This window comes from Chionomys nivalis, chromosome 3, assembly GCF_950005125.1.
Source record: "Chionomys nivalis chromosome 3, mChiNiv1.1, whole genome shotgun sequence".
Lineage (NCBI taxonomy): Eukaryota > Metazoa > Chordata > Mammalia > Rodentia > Cricetidae > Chionomys > Chionomys nivalis.
In genome coordinates, this window is record NC_080088.1 from 97714772 (window position 1) to 97736052 (window position 21281).

The 21281-nt window shown below is 45.5% G+C and overlaps 1 protein-coding gene across 6 annotated transcripts in view; it reads left to right on the top strand.

Annotated features, from left to right (window-relative positions):
* Window positions 1-21281, top strand: part of Cux1 (cut like homeobox 1) — a 331836-nt gene that overhangs the window by 240905 nt on the left and 69650 nt on the right. For 2 of the 6 annotated variants that reach the window (XM_057765876.1, XM_057765878.1), the window contains exons 10-15: window positions 1120-1224; window positions 4867-5055; window positions 12458-12516; window positions 16901-16949; window positions 18890-18986; window positions 19994-20665. In XM_057765876.1, the coding sequence (XP_057621859.1) occupies window positions 1120-1224; window positions 4867-5055; window positions 12458-12516; window positions 16901-16949; window positions 18890-18986; window positions 19994-20665 (1171 nt within the window). The remainder of the gene's footprint in view (window positions 1-1119; window positions 1225-4866; window positions 5056-12457; window positions 12517-16900; window positions 16950-18889; window positions 18987-19993; window positions 20666-21281) is intronic. The other 4 variants (XM_057765877.1, XM_057765880.1, XM_057765881.1 and 1 more) reach the window with 3 other exon arrangements.

Consider the following 21281-nt stretch of genomic DNA (forward strand, 5'->3'; position numbering starts at 1 on the left):
AACTCAGAATTCTCCTGCCTTGCCTCTCTTAACTTTTTATGGTAACAGAATATAACTTGCCCAGGGTATAGAGAAGTGGCACGTCGTTCACAGTCCAATTATTAATGTCATTAGCTGCCATTGCCCACCTGTCTTAGTTTTGTCTTAGTCATAATAATAAGACCTGAATAAACCCAATGAAAAAGTACTTCCATGGTAAAGCCCTGTGGGAATAGAGCCTAAGTCAGGTGTCTGTGTAGACACAATGTTTCCATTCTACAGATGCTTGTGTAGAGGCTCCAGGAGTATACATAGGTAGCTGTCCCTGCTGCCTCTCTTCCCAGATGGGCTCTTGAGTGGTAGGTACTAGAGTGGCTCTCCTCTTTGTCCAGTAGCAAGTCTGAATTTGCAGCAGCCATGGCTTCCTCATCTAGGGTCCTAGACATACTACAAAAGGTTCTAGCCATTTCTGTTAAAGCTTCCAGCACCAGCTTGGGCTGCCCACTCACTGCTGGCCCAGAACAGCCTGGCTAGCTACGTATGTCAACATTTGCAAACATTCCCGCATGATGGGTTAACTGCAGAATCCAGCCCATCCCTCAACAAAAGAAGCCACAGTTCCACAGACTGCTTATGGACACGTACCATGGGTGAAAACAACCACAACATTATGTGTGTGCTGGGGAGGATGGCCAGCGTGTCTTAATTCAGTGTTTACCCATGAGAATGACTCCCAGGAGTAATCCTGTGATAAAGTCTCTTCGGTCCATGAGAATAGAAAGAAATTGAATCAGAAGACTCTATTTCCAGCCGTATTTATTCAGTCTGAGAAACGCAATGGGCCGGAGCATTAATACCAGCAGGGGATTCCTCGCTCCTAGCGTTAAATTACTGTCATAATCGCTCAATTATTTCTTCCTTGTACTGTTTAAAATAAAAATCCATCACATTCTAGGGTGTGTGTGTGTGTGTGTGTGTGTGTGTGTGTGTGTGTGTGTGTTTCCATAGCATTTATTAGGTTGAGTGTTTAGGAAAATCAATTACAGTCAGTCAGGCATGAATTGATGAATGTTCTTATAATAATTGTCAGCTGTTAAACCAATGTACTTTCTTCTCTTCACCCTTTTTTGTTTCCCTCAGAGGGCAGAGGTGGCACAGAGAGAGGCAGAGACTTTAAGGGAACAGCTTTCATCAGCCAGCCACTCCCTCCAGCTGGCCTCACAGATCCAGAAGGCTCCAGATGTGGTGGGTAACCCTGGCCCCGCCCCCGCCCTCACCCCACATCACTCCTGTTTCAACTCTTCCTTTTGGAATAATAGTTGAAGCAGGAATGGTTGTTGGATGGATGTGCTGGTTACTTTTCTCATTACTGCAACAAAATACCTGACATAGACGCTTAAAGGACCAAAGTTGGGGGTTATTTTAGTTCCTGGTTCAAGGGTGCAGTCCATCATGGCAGCAGAAGTGAGCTGCAGCTGCTTACATCGCAGTCAAGATGCAGGGATCAATGCTGTTGCTTAACTGCCTTTCTCTTTTTTCTCAACTCCAGGACACCAGCCTTGGGTGCTACCCCAGTTAGGGTGGGTCTCCCCCCTCAACTAACCTGCTCTCAGAACTCCCTTACAGCTATGCACAGAGGTCTGTCTGGTGCATAGATGACTCTAGATCCTGACAAGCCTACAGTATTAACCAAAATAGTTGTGAATTCTTTTTTTGATTTTTCGAGACAGGGTTTCTCCGTAGCTTTTTGGTTCCTGTCCTGGAACTAGCTCTTGTAGACCAGGCTGGCCTCGAACTCACAGAGATCCGCCTGCCTCTGCCTCCCGAGTGCTGGGATTAAAAGCATGCGCCACCACCGCCTGGCCCTAGTTGTGAATTCTTAATGGCTTGGGGATAGAACTTGAGAAGAGCTCTGCCAATAACACATAGATGCCCTCATGGGTTGCTTTGGTGTGACCGCATTGTGTGTATACATGTCCTGTGCCAGGTGGAGCCTAGGGGTAACTAGATCTGAAAAGGAGTGCCGCCCCAGAGCTTCACAAGGAAGCAGAGGCAGTCCTTCCAGTGGGGCATAAATAGCAGCTGACCCTGGATGTATTCAGTGGTTGAACTTTCACCTGAGAAACAAACATGCGAGAAGAATGGGACCCAAAGGTCCAAACTATTGTCTTCTCTCTCTTGTTCATTTTGTGGGTGTAGGAGTAGCTGCGCATGTGTGAGGGTCAGAGGACAACTTACAGGAGTCAGCTTTCTTCCTCCATTGTGTAGGTTCTGAGGCTCGAACTCAGGCCATCAGGTGTACACAGGAACACTTTTATGCAAAGTCATCTCACCACCCCTGCTTTCATTTTTAGTTTTGTTTTCATTTTTTGAGATAAAACCTCACTACATTGGTTCAAGCTAACCTCCAATTGACAGTCCTTCTGCCTCAACCTCCTGTGTTCCTGGGATCACAGGTATGCAATAACATACCCAGTCCCATGTGACTTTTCTCAAGTTAACAGGACTTTCAAGGTTTGGTCAAGGTGGCCCTGACTGAGCAGATTCAGATGCCTTTGGTGACCTTGGGTAACTGGCACTAGTGACTGAGCAACACACTAGCTAAGAGGCTTAGTTCATTAGTTCAGACCCCAGCTCTGCAGTCTCTGAATTGGAGATTTGAAGCAAAGAGACCTATCTTCCTTACTCTTTTCTCTCTCTGTAAAAAGAGGCTGTAGCTGGGCATAGTGTCAAACATGTGTAATCCAATCTCTTGGGAAATAGAACCAGGAAGATGTGGAATTCAAGGTCATTTTTAGGTACCTAGCAAGTTCAAGACCAGCCTGAGCTATATGAAACCCAAACTCAAAAACAAAATTAAACAAAAGAAAAACTTCAGGAAGCTGAGGCAGGAGGATTGGCAGAATTGGCCAGGCTAGGCTACATAGCAACAAGACCCCTGTCTCAAAAGTAATACTAGTACTAACTGTAGAGTGCCCTGACCATTTCAGGGTGTGGTAGAAAGGTTCTTGTGAAGGAGACTGTCACTTCCTTCACAACTTTGAGAACACAATAACTTATTTTTCTCTGAAATGACCCCTTTATTCTTCCTTGCCCAGATGTAAATGCCCTGGGAACTGCATCAGGGCAGAGGCAGGCCAAAGAGCCAGGACCAGCAGCTTTCCAGCATCTGTGGCTGTCCTTGGTCAGGAGGAAGCCATTCATCCTAACATGTCTAACAGGACTTCTGAGCTGAATGTTTGGATTACAAAGAATCCTGGCACCTTACTGGGCCACAGCAAACCCAAACATTCCAGAAGGAAATGAATGTTTTTGCAGGTCGAGTCAGTTGTGGGGCCGGAGGTGGCTTCCACACTTCATCATGGCTAAGTGCAACATTGACCTGGCCTGGCTTTAGTCTCCCAGCCACAGTAAGCAGGGACTTCCCTATCTGTACCTTCCCGTGGAGGCCACCACAGGCACAGAGCCAGGAGGAAAAAATGGTCTATTGGGCTTGGCTGGCAGAACTAACTGGGAAAAGGTAGAATCCATGGCTATAGCAGAGCCAGAAGCAGTGCTTTGGCTGTCTCACATGAGCATGAGACATCCACCATGTGCCAAGTAGTCCACGGCTCCTTTTCTTTCACCCATCCACTTGTCACTCTTTCATGGGCACTGAGCAATACAGGATACTCAAAAGAGTCCTTGTGAATGTCTACAGACAAATGTTAGTTCAAGGAACAGTTGCAGCGCACCTGGCCATCCTTTAGAGCCTAGCAAAACTGGAATATTGGAAAGCAAGGCCACCTATGTGGCAAACATATGATCCACCCAGCTAACCTTGCTCTACAAGTGGAGACAGGAACAGAAGTACAGCACAAAAGAAAAGCAGGTATGGTATGAAGAAGTTCAAAGCCAGCCTCGCTACATAGCAAGTCCAGCCTGAGGTACATTAAAGCCATCCTCATTAAACCAAAATGCAAAAGGAAAATACTGGGAGTCAGTTTGCTATATAACATACTTGTTGTAGGTAAGAGAACATTGGGTCCCACTACAGGATTTAAAAAACAAAACAAAACAAAAATCCAAGTGTTTCCACAAAGGTCTAGATACTGTCATCTGAACCTCCCTCATTGCTGTTCTGGCTTTCTCCACCAAATAACACCTCACACCCTCCAGGTCTCTGCTCACATATCTCTATCTCAGTGGGACTTTCTTGGACCAATCTATTTTAAAGTATGAGCCTTTTTCTAGGTGGTTGTGGGACATGCTTTTAATCCCAATACTTGGGAGGCAGACGCAGTTCTCTGTGAGTTCGAGGCCAGCTTGGTCTACAGAGTAAGTTCCAGCCAGGACTACACAGAAAAACCTTGTCTTTGGAAAAGTAAATAAATAATGATAATAATAGCCTTTCAATGCACATCGTTAATCCTATCTCTAAGCAAGCAGAGAAAGGTGGCTTTCTATGAGATTCAGGCTAGCCTAGGCTTACGTGGTAAAACCCTACCACTGAATAAATAGAGAACCTCTCTAACTTTAGCTCTCATACCTTCTCTACTTTGAATTTTCTGTAGTTCTTGGCACCACCTCACATATCACAAATCCATGTTTTTTGTGTAGCTAACTCATCCAGCCCCACTAGACTAACCCTGCAAAAGTCAGACTTTCATGCTTCAGTTCAGTTGCCCCATGCCCAATACAAGGTAGATTCTAAGACAATATTTGCCCAAATAACAGATCCAGGTGACAGCCATGCAAGGGCAGGAAGTCATGTCTGGCCCTGAAGCTTGCTGTGTGCGCCTCTGTATCTGTGTGACTTTGTAACTGTGCCTCAGTTGCAGATGGGCAGGTCCCTGAGCTCCCTACTCTAGAACCGGTGCTGTTTCGTCATTGCTTTCTTCTTCCCAGGAGCAGGCCATGGAGGTGCTGACCCGATCCAGCCTGGAAGTAGAGTTGGCTGCCAAAGAGCGTGAGATTGCCCAACTGGTGGAAGACGTGCAGCGACTCCAGGCCAGCCTCACCAAACTACGGGAGAATTCTGCCAGCCAGATCTCACAACTGGAGCAGCAACTGAGTGCCAAGAATAACACACTCAAAGTAAGGGCATGGAAGGGGATGCGAGCATGTACATGGTGGGGTTAGGAAGCGTGGATGAGCTTTCATGACCATGTTGGCCCACACAGTAAGCTTGGCAATCTTGAACCCATGTCAACTCTGAGCAAAGTCCTAGGTCTCTGAGACAAGGAAACTGAGTCTGACCTCACTACCATCCCTGACATTTCCTTCTCAGTGTACCACACCCCTACAACACAGAGGTCCCTGATGCTTTTGCCCATACCTGCCTGCTCCTGTCTTCTGCCCACTGCACTGCTTTATCACCTGGGACCTCCCAAGCCTACACACCACCCAGTGCTGATGGGCACTCCTTGTGGAGAACTTGGTGGTCAAATCTCACAGTCAGGGCCATCTCTGTGGGCGTAGGTGCCTTAATGAAGCCCTGCTGGGCATCACAGTTTTCTCCTGTGCAATGACCTAGTTCATAAGACTCTGGTCTCTCTAAAACTACACAAGAGCCAGGAATCCATGGAAGTCCTATTCAAGCCCCCCACCAAGCTGACAGTCACTTCTTTGTCTCTCTGAAGTTCAGTGGCCTGGAACTCGATGTTGCCTCAACTCATAGAGCCATAAGCTATTCCTTCTGTCCCAAAAGGACTTCTAGGCAACTGAGCAAAAGCTGGCTTCTAAGTTTTTTCTTAAGATCACATCCCTAATGTAGAGACCAGAACCTTTTACAAATACTAAATAATAGTAATTACACTTCATAGTATTTTCAGCCAGTCAAATCAAGTGTAATTTGAAGACAGTTCTGGAATCCTAGATTGCTAGGTGTCAGGGCCAGGAGGAACTCCTGGGAGGTACATTTGGCAGACAAGGAGGTGAGACCAGTACCATCCAGAGCTCTGGCCAGGCTGGAGGGCCTTCTGCTCTTGCCCCAAGATTTTCACCCAAGGCTGACCTATCCTTGCTGGGTGTCTCCTCATTCATACATGAGTGAGTAAGTAACTGCCTGTGGCAAGCACTAGCTGTTCAGTAAACAACGCAAATCTAGCTAATTGTGAAAAATGGAAGAGGCTGGGTCCAGATGGCTCAAGGCTAAAGAGCACTTGATATGTAAGCCTAAGGACCTAAATTCAAATCCCCTGTACCCACGTAGAAACCCTGGCATGGTTAAGCATGTGCCTGTAACTCCGTTGCTGCAGGGAGCAGACAGGAAGATTGCTGAGACTTAGTGATCATTAGTCTAGTTTCAGTTTCAGTGAGAGATAGTCTCAGGGGGATATGGCAGAGAATGAAGAACAGAACAGCCGATGTCCTCTATCTGCACACATGTTCATATTTCACACACGTGCACACATATACACATACAATAAAGCATGTAACCTCCCAACTATTTGAGAGGCTGAGGTGGAAGGAAGGTCATTAAGCCTGAAGTTTCAGGCTACCTTTGACTATTACTGTGAGACTTGGTCTCAAAATGTAAAAAGGGGGAGGAAGAAAGAACAGAAAAACAGCTTTTTTTTTTTTTCTCACATGAAGTGATTCTAGCGTAGTATGGCAGGAGAATAGCCTGTGACTTCTAGGCCAATCTGGGCTACATAGCAAATTCCACCTTGTTATGAGACAAAGTCCTCTTACTGGGACCCAGGGCTTGGCTGACTGGCCAGCAAATCCCAGTTATCTACCCACTTCTGGCTCCTACGCTAGGATTAAAAGCATGCCTCCATGCCCAACTTTCTTATGTGGTTTCTGGGGTAGGACTTAGGTCCTTAGGCTCATACTTCAAGGACTTTACTGACTGAGCCATTTCTCCAGCCCTTTTTCTTAATGTTTTGTTTTGGTTTTGTTTATTTATCTGTTTTGCTTTTTGATACATGACCAACTTTAACCTAGAACTCAGTTTTGCTTCCGGTTTGTGACTAATACCAGCAGCCCCACAGCTCTGCCAGGATATTTTCTCCTTTGCTTCTCTAGCAGGGGTATCTTCCATTTGCTTGTACAGTGCCCATGCCCAGGTGTTCCTGAGGAGGAGTCCCTGGACTTTGAAGATGACTCAAAACCCAGCATTTCCTCCTCTCAGCTTGCCCAGCTGGCAAGTGTGAGAACTCAAGTTTGAGGTCTTGGCCCAGTCTAACTTAAGGTATTATCATCACTTCTGACCTGGTGATGGCATCATCATCTGGTCATTTATCTGTGTCTCCTCTGTCCCAGTAAGGGCTTGACTCAGATGTATCCTGCTCATGGCTCCCTGGCAGAGCTGCGAGCTGTCAGCCCTCCAGTTCTCATACAGAGCAATTTCGTCTAAATCAGTTAAGGCTCTAATGTTTGCCTTCACACACACACAAAGTGAAACAGAGTTGCACAAATTAATGTTCTTATCGTGTCTTGGGGGAATTCTTTAATACTGCGTAGTTAATGAAACAATCCAGTGATACTTCTTTCCAAAATCATCCTTCCTTCCCTTCGCCTGATCTAATAATCAAAACATATCCTTTAGTAATGAGCCTTCTGATTTTAATTATCTTAACCCCTTGTTGCGAGGAGTAAAGATGGCTCCCATACATATCAAAGCCCCATACAGAAGACCTCAGAGGTCTCCAAATGGGCAAATGCCCCTCCTATACCCCATAAGGGTAAGTTTGATTGAATAAGGTAACTTCTCAGGGTTTGTTTTTAGATTTGAGAGGTATTTATCTGTATTTAAGACAGGATTTTACAATATCACTTTGGCCTAGAATGCTAAGTAGACCAGGCTCGCCTTGAACTCACAGATAGCCACCCACTTGTGTCTCCTAGGTGCTGGAATTAAAGATATGTTCCACTGTGCTCAGTCAGGGCTTCTTTTTATGTGCATAATTTATAGTCTCTGACATAAACTAAATGTAGATATAATCATTAGGAAGATACTTTATGAGTATGATCTGTTACCTTATCAACCTATCACCTGATGCTTCTACAATGAGGAACTCTGACCTAATAGTCATGGTCCCTATAAAGCTACAAGGTACAAATGGTGGTTTATTTACCCTACTGTGTCTTCCTCCTTTCTCCTTCCTCCCTTCTCCCTCCTTCTCCTTCTTTTTCTTTTTCAGACAGAGTCCCATGCACCAATTTGACCTGAAACTCACTGTGTAGCCAAGGCTGGCCTTGAATTCCTAATCCTCCTGCCTCAGCCTCCCAAATACTAGGACAATACGTGTGCATCACCATGTCCACTTACTATGGGATTTTTCTTCCTGGGTTGTCTTTCTTCCCACTGTCTCCCTCCCCTTCACTCATTTGTTGTTATTGCTGTTTGTTTGCTTTCGTTTGTTTTTGGTTTGGTTTTCTTTCTTGTACCATATTTTTTTTTTAAGTTTGAAGGGACTCCCAAAGATGTGCTGAGAGATTGGAGTCAGGGTGCAGCCTAGGAGGGGCACTGTAGTTTCCAGCAGGACTTGAAGCCTTAGAACTGCTGGTGGTTTTCCTATCATATTATACATCTTAACCTTTGAAACATATGAGTCTGCTAACACAGTCACTGAGAGAGCAAGTCATACACTGTTGAGGGCTTTGTGGTCAAGATAGAGTCTCATATATCCCAGGCTGGTCTCAACTCACTTAGTAGCCGATTATGACCTTGAACATCGGCCCCCACCTATGGAATACTAATATGTACAGGCATACCACACTATGCCCTGTTTATGTGGTGGTGTGGTGCTGGGGATGGAACCCAGGGCTTCATGCGTGCTATATAAACATTCTACCAGATGAGCCACACTCTTAGTCCATGGGCAGAATCTTTTTTTTTTTTTAATATTTATTCATTATGTATACAATATTCTGTCTGTGTATATTCCTGCAGGCCAGAAGAGGGCACCAGACCCCATTACAGATGGTTGTGATCCACCATGTGGTTGCTGGGAATTGAACTCAGGACCTTTAGGAAGAGCAGGCAATGCTCTTAACCTCTGAGCCATCTCTCCAGCCCCCATGGGCAGAATCTTGAATCCTCACATTGGTGGTTTTTTTTTTTTTTAACCAATACATTTAGCTGGTGCTGTCTATAATTGGGCATCCTAGGTAACTGATTAATTGCTTCTCATACCCCAGCATGTTGAAACTTCCCATCTTTTCTCCACCATGAGGTTTCATATTTACTAGTTCCTCTTGGCCAATGTTCTACTCTTTCATACAAACATTACAGTTAGCTCATCACCATCCATGTATCTTACCTTTAAGTGTAGAAACTGGCTTGTGAGCGAGAAGTGTTTCACAGTCTGACAAGTGCTCAGCAGCACTTTGCTACTTGTGGTGGATAATTCCGAGTTCATAACTAATGCAGTAAACCAGCCACCATGACAGGCAGCTACTTTTGATAACTGTTCCATGGTTTTGTCAGAGCACTCTTCATGAAGAAGCAGTACAATTAGCCAGTCACCTATATTGTCCTCAGTGTGGCAAGGAAAATAAAGTCACTAGTACCTTCAATTAAAAATGAGTGTTTACAGAAAAGACTAGCAAGTCTCAGGCTTAGATGTTGATTGAATGCTTGTGTAGCTGGGTTCCATCTCCAGCACTGCATAAACTGGGTGTACTCGTGCATACCTAAATCTCTGCATTCTAGAGGTAGAGGTAAGAAGATTGGACATTCACGGTCATCCTTGGATATAAAGAAAGTTCAAGCTGGGCTACGTGAGACCCTGTCTCAAAGAGATCTGAGCTAAGACTTAATTAGGCACTCAATTTATAAAGATACTATGATAGGCCAGCAAAGTGGCTCGATGGATAGAAGGCCTGCCAAACAGCCTGTGTTTGATCCAGTTGCATGGAGCAACTGAAGCCACTCCTATCTAAGGAGACAGGGCCAGGCCAAAGGCACTGAAGGTCACCCTCTGCCAAGCTCCTAGCACTTTGTCTTTCCAGAATGAAAAATGTCACTGAAATAACAAAATAACTAGTGGGGTCTTCTCTGTAAAACTTTCCAGTTAGAACATGAAATTTCAGTGGAAGCTATTTAGTTCCTGCTGAGCACTGCTAATACCAAACTAGAATACACTAGCCATGTGGCTCAGTGGGTAAAGACTGCAAACCTGGCAACTTGAGTTCAACACTGGGATCCACACAAAGGTCAAAGAACACACCCATATCCATACATAATAGTAGTAGTAGTATTAGAAGTAAGTTTTTTATTTTATTATATTTATTTAATTACTTTTTAATATTGGGAGTTTATTTTGTTTCTTCTTGGGTTTTGGAGGTGTTTTGTTTTGGTTTGGTTTTTGTTAGTCTGTTTTTTGGTTTTTCAAGACAGGATTTCTCTGTTACAGCTCTGGCTGCCCTGGAACTCACTCTGTATACCAGGCTGGCCTTGAACTCACAGACATCCACCTGCCTCTGCCTCCCAAGTGCTGGGATTAAAGGCCAGGTGCATACAGCTTCCAGGCTGCTGAGATGGCTCAGCGGGTGAAGGTACTTTCCACACAAACCTGGCAACCTAAGTTCAACCCCAGGACCCACATAAAGATGGAAGAAAAGACCACACTCTACAAACATTGCCCTTTGGCCTCCACATACGTATCATGGCACATGGGGCCCCACACATAAGTCACACAAATACACATACATACAATACTAATAAAAACACAGATTCTAGTCACAACAGCTTTTTTCTTTGAAGTGAGATCTCATGTAGCCAACACTAGCCTCAAACTAGTTTTGTAACTGAGAACCGCCTTAGACAGACATCTGCCTCTCCCGTCTCTGCTTCCCGGGATTACAGGTATACACCACCATGCAGTTTGTGTGCTGCAGGGGATGCACTCTGCCAACTGAACTATTTCTCCAGCCCTCTTTTTTATCAGCCCCATCACAGGGTAACCAACTGTGTAATACACTTGGCAGTAACAAGAATCTCAGCCCTGGGAGGCCTAGAGGTACCTCCCACCAGTTCTTTCCTCAAAGGACACTTGGCCCCTGTAGCTGCTCTCATTTTATGGAGGAGAAACATATCAGCTGCCCCAAAGATGCCTGGCTTATAAGAGACAGGCTGACACTCATGCTGGTTGGCCTTGTTAGGCTGTGGCACACCATATCTCTGTCCCTCTCTCTGCCTTCCTTCCTACTTTCTGCCATTCTCTGGAGGTGACTTGATGTGTGTGTTCACATCTGGCCACTCCGAAACACTGCAGATAACACTTTTCAAAGGGTGGGCAGTACATTAGTACTTCCTGCTATTTGACTGTAGGGAAAGGAATGAAATAATGACTTCTTTCAGAACACCTTCTGAGAGTCTTTTATGGGAAAATGAGTGCCTACCACCCTCCATTTGATTGTCCCTGAGAAAACCATAATTTAGAAAGTTAGCAAGAAATATTTAAAAGGGAATGAAGTGAAGCAATTTTATGCGATGGGAAATACACACGAATTTTGCCAGCAGAGGCAATGGAAGAAAATGAGCTGAGTGGATGTAGATAAGAGAAAGCAACAGTCTGCTTGGAACTCTAGCTAGGTTCTGATACACATAGGCTTTGAGGCTGATGGGCCAAGTAAGCCTTTCCTCCTCAGGTTCTAGAATGTTTTCCACTGGTCTCAACCAGAACCCAAAGAGACACCTAGAAGCTCCATAATAGTAAGGTGCTAGCTTCTGAAACCCTGGGATTTTTTTTAGCTCAAACTTGGAAACATGATAACTCACAAGGATCCTGCCCTGCAGACTCATGGCTTACCTGGAGTGGCCCCGTTTCCCCAAGGCCTCAGAGGCATAAAACAGGTTTTGGAAGGAAGGACCTGAGACTTGCCACATGACCCTAGAAAAGCTTGTTGGTATAAAGATAGCCATGGAGGTGTCCCACAAGCTTACATTGTATTCTGGAACACTTAATCATATGATCACTCTGGAAATACATTGTCTTGCCCCAGAGGGCAGTGGGGCCAGTCCCTGTCAGTCAGAGCCATTCCCACAAGAATGAAGCTGGTTTACAGTGAGCCACACCACAGACCTGGCCTCTGTCCCCCAGATACTAATATCTAAGTCTCCCAGAGTGAACGTGCTTTCTTCCTGGTGCCTATCTAGCCTTCCACTGAATAGCTGAGGGCTGATTCCACCAAAATTGCAATTTTACCTGTACCCTCCAGGCAGTCAAACACATTTGTTCAAAAACTACATGATACCTCTGGAATGTTAGGAAGAGGGCTCACCCTGCTTCCATTTACTGGCATTTATACACAGTGGGATATTTCTAGCTTTGTGAAACTTTTTCCTTCTATCACTGAGTTTTGCACAAAAACCTCTGCTTGTGTGTCCATGCTCACACATATGTACACCCACACCTGGTCACAGAAAGAGAAGAGAAGCTGGCTCCCATGTTGTTGGCTCCCTGAATACAGAGTTGCTCATAGGGATTGTAAAGTCTGGCAGCTTCCTTTAAGACATGGTTACTAATAAAACTTCTGTTTTCAGCAACTGGAAGAAAAACTCAAAGGCCAGGCTGACTATGAAGAAGTGAAAAAAGAGCTGAAGTAAGTATGGAGAAGCATGGGCCTTCTAGGACTATCTACTGATGGGTGCAAAGTAGTACCCAAATCCAGAGCCATCCAGAACTTTCTGTTCTCACTCAAGCCTCTTGCAGGGTTTTGTTGGTTTATTGGTTGCATGGGTGGGTGACTGATTGTTTTGTGATTGGGTCTCACGTAGTCCAGACTGGCCTGAAACTCCATATATATAGCCAAAGTGATCTTGAACTCCTGGTCTTCCTGCCTCCACCTCCCAAGTGCTGGGATTACAGGCATGCACCACTACATCTGCTTTATGCTGTGCTAGGGTAAAACCCAAAGCCTTGTAAATGCTAGGAAAGCAGCCTACCAGCTAAGCCACATCCCCATCCTTCTTTGGACTTTATGAGACTGCATTTAAAGTATTCCAGCATGCATGTAGCCAGAGCAAATGCCACCTTACAGCAATTGTACAGTCTGAGCTTGTTTCTCAAGTGTCAATCCCCCAAGCAGACACAGAGTAAAACATTTTTCCATTGAAATCTCAGGGCCTAATACTATAGGGCCTCCTGTACTCAGAACTACCCATCTTCTTCCAGATTCCATTCCCTGCCAGAAGCCAGTCTTTTTCAGTGCTAATACCTGCGTTTGAAAGCTTAGAAGTTCTCTCCTGGCCCCTTCTACCTCTGAGTCCTCCCCCTGAGTCTGCATGGCATCCCCAGCTCACTTACGCTGTCCTGAACCCCCATGTGCAGTCAGTACACAGGGCTCCCCCTTTACCCCTACTTGGCTATCTCTAAGAGTAGTCTATGCTGTGAGTAATCTCTATAGATGCCTGTCTTTGCACCATGATTTATAGTCAAGGTGGTGCCTCCAAGGCCCTTCTTGACCTCTCCCACCCCGACCCCAGCTGGACCATGTAGATGCCTTGCTCCTTTCATTTTACCTGGAATCCCTCCATATTATAATGTTCCTTTTCTTGTTACTATGACAAAATCCATAACAAAAACAAAGGCAACTTTAGGAAGGAAAGAAGGTCTCAACTTGACTCGGAGTCAGAGGGTATAGTCCATGGTGTCAGGGAAGGCGTGGTGGAGGAGCAAGAAGTGGCAGGAGGCAGAGAGAGGTGAATGCTGGTGCTCAGCTTACTTTCTCCTTTTATTCAGTGCAGGTCCCAAGACCCAGGGATAGTGCCACCCATATTCACAATGAGTCTTCCACCTCAGTTAACCCAGTCTAGAAAGTCTCTCATAGATGAATGCGGAGGTATGCCTCCTAGGTGACTGTAGATCCTGTCAGGTGTTGGGCTCCACCTCTTGTGTATCTGTGGGAAATCTAGACTATCTGCCTAGTCTGTGTCCCCTTCTTCCCACTTTCATTTTTCCAGTTACCCTCACTTTCATCTTCTGAGACAAGCCTACCCCCACAGCTTTATTTTCTATAAATCCCTACTTCCTTTTGCTTGCTTGTGACCTCCTTCAAACTTCTGGTGAGGCTCCTACATTGCTCCCCTCCACCTCTGTCCTCAGCACACTCTCCCTTTACAGGCTCTCTCTTCTCCTCCCCTCTCTCCTCTCCTCTCCTCTCTCTTCTTCTCCTCTTCTCTTCCCCTCCTCCCTTTCTACCAGCAGCTCCTTAAATAAACCCCTAAACACCCCCCACCATTCCTGTCCTCATAAGCTCTGCATTCCCAACTCCACTTCCAGCTTAGTGACATGTATTTTTACCTGGTTTGTCCTTCTGTGACTTCCTTATTTGTCCTTCCTTTTCAAAAAAAAAAAAATTAGCTCAGTCTGAACGTTCTGAGTTCCAGCACAAGAACCTACCATGGAAGGAGAAAACTGAAGCTCAAAAATTTTCCTCTGACCTCTATGCATGTAGTGTGGCACATGTGTGCCCCCCCCACACACACACACAAATAAGCAAACAAATAATAAATAGATGAATGGCTTCAAGGTAAGCTAGGTGCATGGTATAGTGGTGCTTGCCTATAATATCAGCTCTCGGAAACCTGAGGCAGAGAATTATGAGTCCTGGGCCGACCTGGGCTACAAAAGTCTGGTGATGCTTCAAGAAAAAAAGGAAGGAAGAAACTGAGCCTTCTAGTTTTGAGCCAAAGAATGCAGCAGGCATGTTGACACGCATCTATAATATAAGTACTCAGGAGGACCAGAAGTTCAAGATCATCCTCAGCCACATAGAGAATTCAAGACCAGATGACTGCTTAAGATCTTGTCTCAAACGCAAAACAAAAAGCACTGTTGTGCAATTCTTGGCCCTACTGATAGACACACACACACACACACACACACACCTACCCCATGGCTAGACCTACTGATAGACACACACACACACACACACACCTACCCCATGGCTAGACCTACTGATAGACACACACACACACACACCTACCCCATGGCTAGACCTACTGATAGACACACACACACACCTACCCCATGGCTAGACCTACTGATAGACACACACACACACATACACACACCTACCCCATGGCTAGACCTACTGATAGACACACACACACACACACACCTACCCCATGGCTAGACCTACTGATAGACACACACATACACACACACCTACCCCATGGCTAGACCTACTGATAGACACACACACACACACACACACACACACACCTACCCCATGGCTAGACCTACTGATAGACACACACACACACACACCTACCCCATGGCTAGACCCTTCCTCCAAGCTCAGCCCCATGTTTGAGAATCTGTTTTTCCACGACTACTACCCTCAGGTGACATTTTTTTAAAAATCCTTTTTTTTTTTTTTTTTTGATAGGGCTCTCTATTATTTAGCTCTGGCTATCCTGGATTTACTATGTAGACTAGGCTGGCCTCCAACTCACAGAGATACACCTGTATCTTCCTCCCAAATGCTGGAATTAAAGGTGTGTACTACCACACCCAGCTGTTTTTAAAAATACTTTTTATTATTTATTGACAATTTCATACATTTGTACATGTATCTTATCCTTGAAGGGACAGCCACAGATTGCATAATCTGATCACTGTGAGCCTTGTTAATCCACATAGGCTTTAATTTTTTGTTGCATTTATTTATTGTGTGTGTAGGCACACGTGTGTAGAAGTTTGTGTAGGCACACATGTGTAGAAGTTGTGTGTAGGCACACGTGTAGAAGTTGTGAGTGTGGGTACACATGTGTAGAAGTTGTGTGTGTAGGCACACATGTAGAAGTTGTGTGTAGGCACACATGTAGAAGTTGTGTGTAGGCATACATGTAGAAGTTGTGTGTGTAGGCACACATGTGTAGAAGTTGTGTGGGGGGATACACATGTGTAGAAGTTGAGAACTTTCAGGAGTCCGTTTTCTTCTATTTTGTGGGTCCTGGGATTGAACAAGGTTATAAGGCTTGGCAACAGGAGCATGAGTTTTAAAGGAAATATTTGGCACATTCTTAGAACACCATAGACTCATTTCCCCTCTTCTTCCTGGTCCTGGCAGAATGAAATATTATAGCAGAAAAGAACATGGCAGAGCTAGGGAGAGGACTCTGTGAATACAGGGACACTGTGTGTAAGCATGAGGGCCTGAGTTCCATCCCTGGTATTCATATAAAATGCCAGACAGGACAGTATGTGCCTGTAATTTAAGCACTAGGGAAACAGAGTCAGGAGGACCCTTGGTTTCACTGACCAGCCAGTTTAGAGGAGACACTCAACATCAACCTTTGGCATCCACATTGCATGTGTACACATATGTGAACACACATGTCTGTCTCACACACACACATACAATGAGAGCATAAGAACATGAGGTCCATGATCCTGATCTGCTTGTAGCTCCTGACTTGTTCAGACAGTCCAGAGCCCCAGTGATCTATCTGGACACAGCCTGTATTGATTGCTAAGGAGACAGTGAAGCAGTTATTTTGTCCTTCACCACATCTGGGGCTACAGAGGTCTGTTCTCCTGATTCTAAGCCACCCCATCTCTTTCCTCATTTCTAAGCAAGCACCAGTTCCCAGAGAGCACATGAGCAGTGACCGTGGGTGATGAGTTCCTCTCCTTCTTCCCTCCCCTCATAGAACTTCCCATTTCCTATAAACTTTACAAATCCATTCAGCTTGCAACAATGTGATATCTGTATTACACTGTAAAATGAGTCTGAGCAGACCCGGTGTGACTTCATATGGAGTGATTTACATGCTGGGCGAAAAAAACTTTTGCTAACCAACTGCTAGTTGAAGACTAGCTCTTCTAGAGGCATTATCAAATTCAATTTCTGCCAAGGAAGTTGTTAAAGTTGTTAGTTCCTCTGTGCCTGCATAGCAGGAACCAGCGCGTTAATGCCTATAGAGAGGCCACTAGTAAAGGGAGTAGTTGAAAGTAACAATGTGTCTTGCCTTTTTCAGCACCCTGAAGTCCATGGAGTTTGCACCATCGGAAGGAGCAGGGACACAGGTACACCAGCTCACTTTGTTCCCAGGGTGGTAGCAGCAGCTGCTGGTCACTGCTGGTCCCTGGGGCTCACATCTGCATCTCCATGTTGTTACAAGGGGCCTTGCTTACAGCTGCCAAGTCTTTCCTCAAGAGCATTTCACCAGCTGAGCCTGGTAGTGCACACCTGTCATGCCAGCACTTGGGAGGTGACGGCAAAGGATCAGGAGCCTGAGGTCAACTTCAGCTATTCCATGATATACTGTCTCAACAACAATAAAAAGAAAATAGAGAAGGGTGAAAGGATGGATTAATCCTTGTTGGGCCTGAGACTCAGTTGGTTAGGGTGCTTACCTAGTATCATGAAGCCCTGGTTCCATCTCCAGCACTGACAGAATAAATGGGGCATGGTTGATTATGACTGTAATCCCAGGACTTTGTAGAGACAGGCGGCCAAAAGTTCTAAGTCCACCTTGACTACTCAGTGAGTTTGAGACCAATCTTGGGTCCGTGAGACTATCTTTAAAAGCAATAACAAGACTTGACTGAGTAAAAGCTAATCAGCCTCAGTAAAGAAAGGGCTAGTGTTTGCCAGGCTACTCAATGGGCCCTGGGTGTGACTTCATTTGGGGCATATGCTGAAAACACAGATAAAAAATAATTTCAGGCTAGATACGGTAACATCTTTAATCCAACACCTGGGAGACAGTGGCAGACAGATCCTGTGAGTTCTAGGCCAGTCAGAACTACATAATATGATTCTGTCTGAAAAGTAGTAACAAGAATAATTTCAGGGGCTGGGTTGCAATTCAGTGGTAGCGTGTGTGTTCAGTGTGTGTGAGTCCTTTGGGTTCAATTCCAGCACCAAAAACAACATCAGCAAATATTTGAGGTTGTGTTAAAGATCAATCCATAAAAATGTTTGGCCTGGAAATTAATCGTGTACTGCCTTAGTGTTAACTCAGGGGACATATGACAGTGGTACCCTGTAATCTAGCAGCCAATTAAAGTTTACATCTCTAATATAATAATAATATCACATACCTGTAATACCAGCACTCATGAATACAGCCTGGAAGATCCGGAATTCAGGGCCAACCTGGGCTACACAGCAAGTCCAAGTCCAGCCTAGACTATGTGAGACCATGTTATATACACACAATATGTTAAATATATCATAAAGCCAGAAGTGACAGTGTATCCATACTCCCAAATACTGTAAGACTGAAGCAAGAAGATCACCTGAGCCCAGTACTCTGAAGCAACAATGCAAAACAAAAGGAAAAGTTTTCTAAAATATATAGAACCTACATCACAAGTATAGTCTTGTTCCCATTATCCAAAAGGCATAACAGGTTCCTTGTTGCTTTCTGACAGGGTTCGCAGCTTATCTTATTGCCAAATGATGTCCATGCTTAGACTGAGCATTTGGGAACTGCATAGAAAATAATTGTCAACTAGGAAAGTGGCTCAGCAGGTAATACATTTGTCCTGTCTGAGCCAGAAGTTCAAATCCCAGAAACCACCATGTAAATGCTAGGTGGGCATGATGGCTTACCTGTAATTCTAGTCTTGGAAGGAAGAGACAAGGGATTCCCCAGAGCAAGCTAGCTAGTGAGACTAGCTATATCAGCCAGCTCTGAGTTTTATTGAAAGACCCTTCCTCAGTCAATAAGGTAAGTGATTGAGGGTGATGCCTGAGATCAACCGTGGGGCCTCTACATGCATGTGTGCCCACATGCAGGTGTACATATACAGATACCACACATATATACATACATGAAAAACGGGGAAGGATATCTGACTCTAAAGACAAAATCATGTCAACTTTATGTAAGGACCTTGAGTTTTTTTCCCTTGTGGAAGTCAAGTCAGTAATGCATGTTGCAAGGTCATGGAAGCTGAGTTGGGGAGTGGATGGGTTCAAGGTGGCCCCACGGTGATCTCTGCTCTGCCCTGTGCAGGACTCTACCAAGCCCCTGGAGGTTTTACTCCTGGAGAAGAACCGCTCGCTGCAGTCTGAGAATGCCACGCTGCGCATCTCCAACAGTGACCTGAGCGGTAGGTGGATGGGCATCACACACGTACTATGCTTAGTTTGCTTCCAGGGGTCAAGGACAAGGAGGGTGAAACTTTCGTCTGGGTTTGTGTGTGCATGATGGGAGCGCCGCTGGGTGACCAGAGACTTGTTGGACTAACAACCCTGAGTGTAAACAATATCCCACTCCCTTACCGCTTTGCCCCACCCCTTTCTGCAGCGAGATGCGTGTGCGCCGCCACAGCAAATCTACAGGGGTCGGCTAGGGGCCTTTTGGAAAGGTCCCAGGAGGGACACCCTAAGGATGTTGGCTTTCTAATCTCCTAGTTGGTCTATGAACAGGCCAGGTGTAAAAGCACACATGGTCTCCCTCTGGATATGCTCCAGGGTGTGCTTTGAGAGGTCGCGGCCTCTAATGGTACTTTTCTTTCTCCATGAGGTTTTCTTTGGGGACACAGTCCCTCCCCCATCCTCAGACTCTCCTTTGCTCATCCTAAAATGGCAGAGTCACTGGCTGCTTTTGGATTTAGCAGCTGGTCAAAGTGTGTAACTGTTATCTGGACTCCAGTGGCATTGCAGTTCTTAAAATGTGTGCGACTTCGATCAAGGGGAATCAATGGGTGCATCTGCCTCAGAGCATGTGGTGTGAGCGATCCCATGGGTCCCCAAGTGTCAGTGTTTGCTGGTCCTCAGGCAGAGCCTTTGGTGGTAACTGCGGTGCTAGAAGCCCCAAGACCTGTCACCTCTTTCCTATGTGTCTTACTAGAACCTTTGTCAAGGGGATTCTCCCGGCTGCAACGTACAAGAAAGGTGCAAACACGAATGCATGTGGCTTGTTTTGGGGGCCTCATTTGGCTGATTCACAAATTCAATTGAAAAATAAACCAACACACCACTTTGGCCCTTGTTTAAAAAAAAAATTGAAAAGAAAAATCTGCACTTTTTTTGTGGGGCACACTTTGCATTCTGGTCTTGGTTTTTTTTCCCTTTTGAATCCCCCATAATGCATTCTGTTTGCCCTTCCTTGTAGGGTCAGCCAGGAGAAAAGGGAGAGACCAGCCTGAGAGTCGGCGCCCGGGACCCTTGCCGGCCTCCCCTCCTCCTCAGTTGCCCCGCAACACGGGGGAACAGGTTTCCAATACTAACGGTACACACCACTTCTCACCAGCGGGGTTAAGTCAAGACTTTTTCAGCTCAAACCTGGCCAACCCCAGCCTACCCCTGGCTTCTACAGGAAAGTTTGCACTAAACTCTATTCTCCAGCGACAGCTAATGCAGTCCTTCTACTCCAAGGCCATGCAGGAAGCCGGAAGCACAAGCACGATTTTTTCAACAGGTCCTTACAGCACAAACTCCATATCTTCCCCAAGTCCATTACAACAAAGTCCAGATGTAAATGGCATGGCCCCATCTCCCAGCCAATCAGAAAGTGCTGGGAGCGTCTCAGAGGGTGAGGAAATTGATACAGCAGAAATCGCACGGCAGGTCAAAGAACAGCTGATCAAGCACAACATTGGACAGCGCATTTTTGGACATTACGTCTTAGGACTATCTCAAGGGTCTGTGAGTGAGATTCTGGCCCGGCCAAAGCCCTGGAATAAGCTGACTGTCCGTGGCAAGGAGCCATTCCACAAAATGAAGCAGTTCTTGTCTGATGAACAGAACATCTTGGCACTTCGTAGCATCCAAGGCAGACAGAGAGGTGAGACATGTCCATGTGTGCCTGGTACAGTGCTCAGTGCGCTCTCTCTCTCTCTCTCTCTCTCTCTCTCTCTCTCTCTCTCTCTCTCTCTCCCTCTCTCCCTCTCTCCCTCTCTCTCTCTCTCTCTCTCTCTCTGTGTGTGTGTGTGTGTGTGTGTGTGTGTGTGTGTTAGAACATTTGTACATCACATCAGGTAAAGTGCTCTTCAGTACTACCCTATCTAGCGTTCAAGGGTCAGTCAGCAGGAGCTAGAAACCATATTCAGGAACTCTGACCTTGGAGAGTGTAGTCAGTACCTTGCCTCACTAAATTCCATATTTCACTGCTCTGTGTTTAATTAGAGAAAGTTAGGTCATGCATGTCATCTGACAGGTTTAGCATCCCTGGGTCCACTTGGCATCAGGTGCTGGCATCACTCCAGGAGCAGCTCCTCAGGTGCCATCCAACTCTATCCCAATAGAACAAACAGCTATAATCCTCACAAGGCACTGACTCTGTGGGACAAGCCTGTTAAAGCTGCCCTCTGCCTCCTTCACCTTAGAACAGGTCCCATGAACGTCTTGCATCATTTATGTCCAATTAGTGATTTTTTTTTCAGTACCACAAACAAAACATG